This window comes from Stegastes partitus, unplaced genomic scaffold, assembly GCF_000690725.1.
Source record: "Stegastes partitus isolate 25-593 unplaced genomic scaffold, Stegastes_partitus-1.0.2 Scaffold1501, whole genome shotgun sequence".
NCBI lineage: Eukaryota > Metazoa > Chordata > Actinopteri > Pomacentridae > Stegastes > Stegastes partitus.
The window spans coordinates 175,217-177,697 of NW_007579232.1; the positions used below are offsets into that span (position 1 = coordinate 175,217).

Below are 2,481 nucleotides of genomic sequence, written 5' to 3' on the forward strand. Positions count from 1 at the left end.
TGTGCTGCTGATTTAAATCGTCAGATAAATGAGTTGTGTTGCATCAAGCAGTGCTGACAGAGAACCAGTTTTTGAACATGTATTCTTTACATTTACGACTGTAAACTGAAAGAGACGTTATTTTTTCTCTGCTCAGTGGCCGACACGACTCCATTTGCCACCCAGGCAGAAGTGACCCTGAAGACGAACTTCTTTGGCACCAGAGACATGTTGACTCACTTCCTGCCGCTCATCAAAGCCGGAGGTACGAACGCAGACCTGGATTCAGTTTACATCAGACTGCGGGATCAAGTGGCAGATATCCCTGTGATTTCACAAAAACTTATTTGGAGTTTGTTTGGAATCGATTTAGAAAGACAAACTGCAAAAAACAAAAGAACTCCAAGAAAACTCTCTATAACATTGTTCAAACTCTTTCTCAAGCTTTCAGGGTTCCCAGGTTGAATCAGTGTTTGTGAAATGGAAGGAGTTTGTTAGCTGAAGGAATTGGCCCAGAAGAAGAGCACTACAGTAAAAGGCATTACGTAACTGGGAGTATATTCAATGCTATTAAAATGACTCTGAAACCATGATAAGAAAAGCTGATCTCGGCACATTAGCAGAAAACTGACCTCCAAGTGCTATGTCTGGCTCAAAACATTCACTTTAAATGACCTTCCAATCCTTATGGTGAAGCACGGTGGCGGCAGCATCATGCTATGATTGGGAGCAGCTGAAACAGCTAAAGGTATCAGAACTGAGTCAAAGATGAATGCAAGAGAGATCCTTGAAGAAGAAGAAGAAGAGTTTACCTTTAAGTAAAACAATTACTTGAAGAGAAAACTCTGGGGCGACTTCAGGACACTCGGGTGGTAAAACCAAAGTCCAGAAGGGAAACTACAGAACATCTGTGCAAAAACCAGAAGATAGCATTTCATAGATGCAGTAAACTGCCCAAGTCCAGGTGTACAAAGTTCATGGAGGCTCAAGAAGAAGAACCAAGAAGACTCAAAGCTGCACCTGCTGCCAAACACACCAACATTACAAATGAACTGATTTGAATACAAAAAATGTGTTTTTACTGGTGTGTAGACTGATGAGCAAACATTTCATCCATTTAAAATGAAATCTACAACATGACAACATGCACTTTGTTAATCTTCTGTATCTGATCACAGATTTCTTTCTTTTCTTCTTTTTTTTATGTGTTTTCAATCCTGAAGCAGAGGTTTGTTGAGCAGCTAACATTCTCCCTGTCTTCATGTTTCAGGTCGTGTGGTGAACGTCTCCAGCTTTGTCGGCTCTCGTACTTTGAATAACTGCAGTCCGGATCTGCAGCAGCGGTTTCGCAGCGAGGACATAACGGAGGACGAGCTGGCCGGACTGATGCAGCGGTTTGTCGACACAGCCCAGAAAGGGAAGCACAAGGACGACGGCTGGCCGGAGACGGCATACGGAGTCTCCAAAACCGGCCTGACGGTACGACTGGTTGCACCTGGAGGCCTTAAAATGTGTAAAAATGGAGGAAAAGTCTGATAAGACAGATTTATATCGATGTCTACAGTCTGAAGATTTAATAAACTGTGACTGAAATGCTTATATAAAGTCATATTTGTGCAGATAGTGATTATAAATGTGTGTTTCTTTGCAGACTTTGTCCATGATTCGGGCTCGTCGTCTGTCCAAGGAGCGACCGAATGACGGGGTAACGGAAACATACCAACTTTCAATCAAACCGACAACAAAACCATCATCTAGCTTCAACTTCATTCAGTCTACCAGCTTGTTTCAAGAAAAAAAAACAACGACACTAAAATAATAGTACATTGGACTTTATATCTTAAAGAATGCACCTAAAAGTTGGATTGAAACAACACTGATTTGGTTTTATATCGTTATTAACATTTAAAACTTACAGTAGCAACATCTGGCCGATGATTAGCACTATTAGTATACCAAATAAGAGTAATAATAAGTCAGAATTGCAGCAAAGCATTATTAGTGGACTAAATAAGTTCTGCTAATTATTTGTTAGATATTTATTTTAACTGTGGCTGCACATGATTGGAATAAAACTAACACTGCAATATGAAAAAACAAGATTTAAATGCCTTTTTTATGCTACAATTTTGGTAGTTTTGAGTCATTTCCAACCTACATTTTCATCCTGTTTGCATTATTTCTACAGATCCTGCTGAACGCCTGCTGCCCAGGGTGGGTTCGCACCGACATGGCGGGCGATAAAGCCCCAAAGTCACCAGACGAGGGCGCTGTCACGCCGGTCTATCTGGCCCTGCTGTCAGCCGGAGCCACGGAGCCTCACGGGAAGTTTGTTTCTGACAAACAGGTTCAGCCGTGGTGAAGAGAATGAAGAAAAGTCAGTGTGCTAATGTCAGAGTTTCATCTTAAGCAGTTTTTATCTCAAGACATGTCAAAACTTTCATACAAAGTATTTTTATCCCTAAAAAGTTACACAATATTCCTACAAAACTCACAATAACA

At 41.0% G+C, this 2,481-nt stretch overlaps 1 protein-coding gene across 3 annotated transcripts in view; it reads left to right on the forward strand.

Moving 5' to 3' along the window:
- Window positions 1–2,481, forward strand: part of LOC103370936 (carbonyl reductase [NADPH] 1-like) — a 26,378-nt gene that overhangs the window by 13,845 nt on the left and 10,052 nt on the right. For 2 of the 3 annotated variants that reach the window (XM_008300130.1, XM_008300132.1), the window contains 4 exons: window positions 137–244; window positions 1,250–1,458; window positions 1,631–1,684; window positions 2,168–2,475. In XM_008300130.1, coding sequence (XP_008298352.1) covers window positions 137–244; window positions 1,250–1,458; window positions 1,631–1,684; window positions 2,168–2,341 — 545 coding nt within the window. In that variant the 3' untranslated portion in view covers window positions 2,342–2,475. Of the gene's footprint in view, window positions 1–136; window positions 245–1,249; window positions 1,459–1,630; window positions 1,685–2,167; window positions 2,476–2,481 lie in introns of those variants that run through there. The other variant, XM_008300131.1, reaches the window with a different exon arrangement.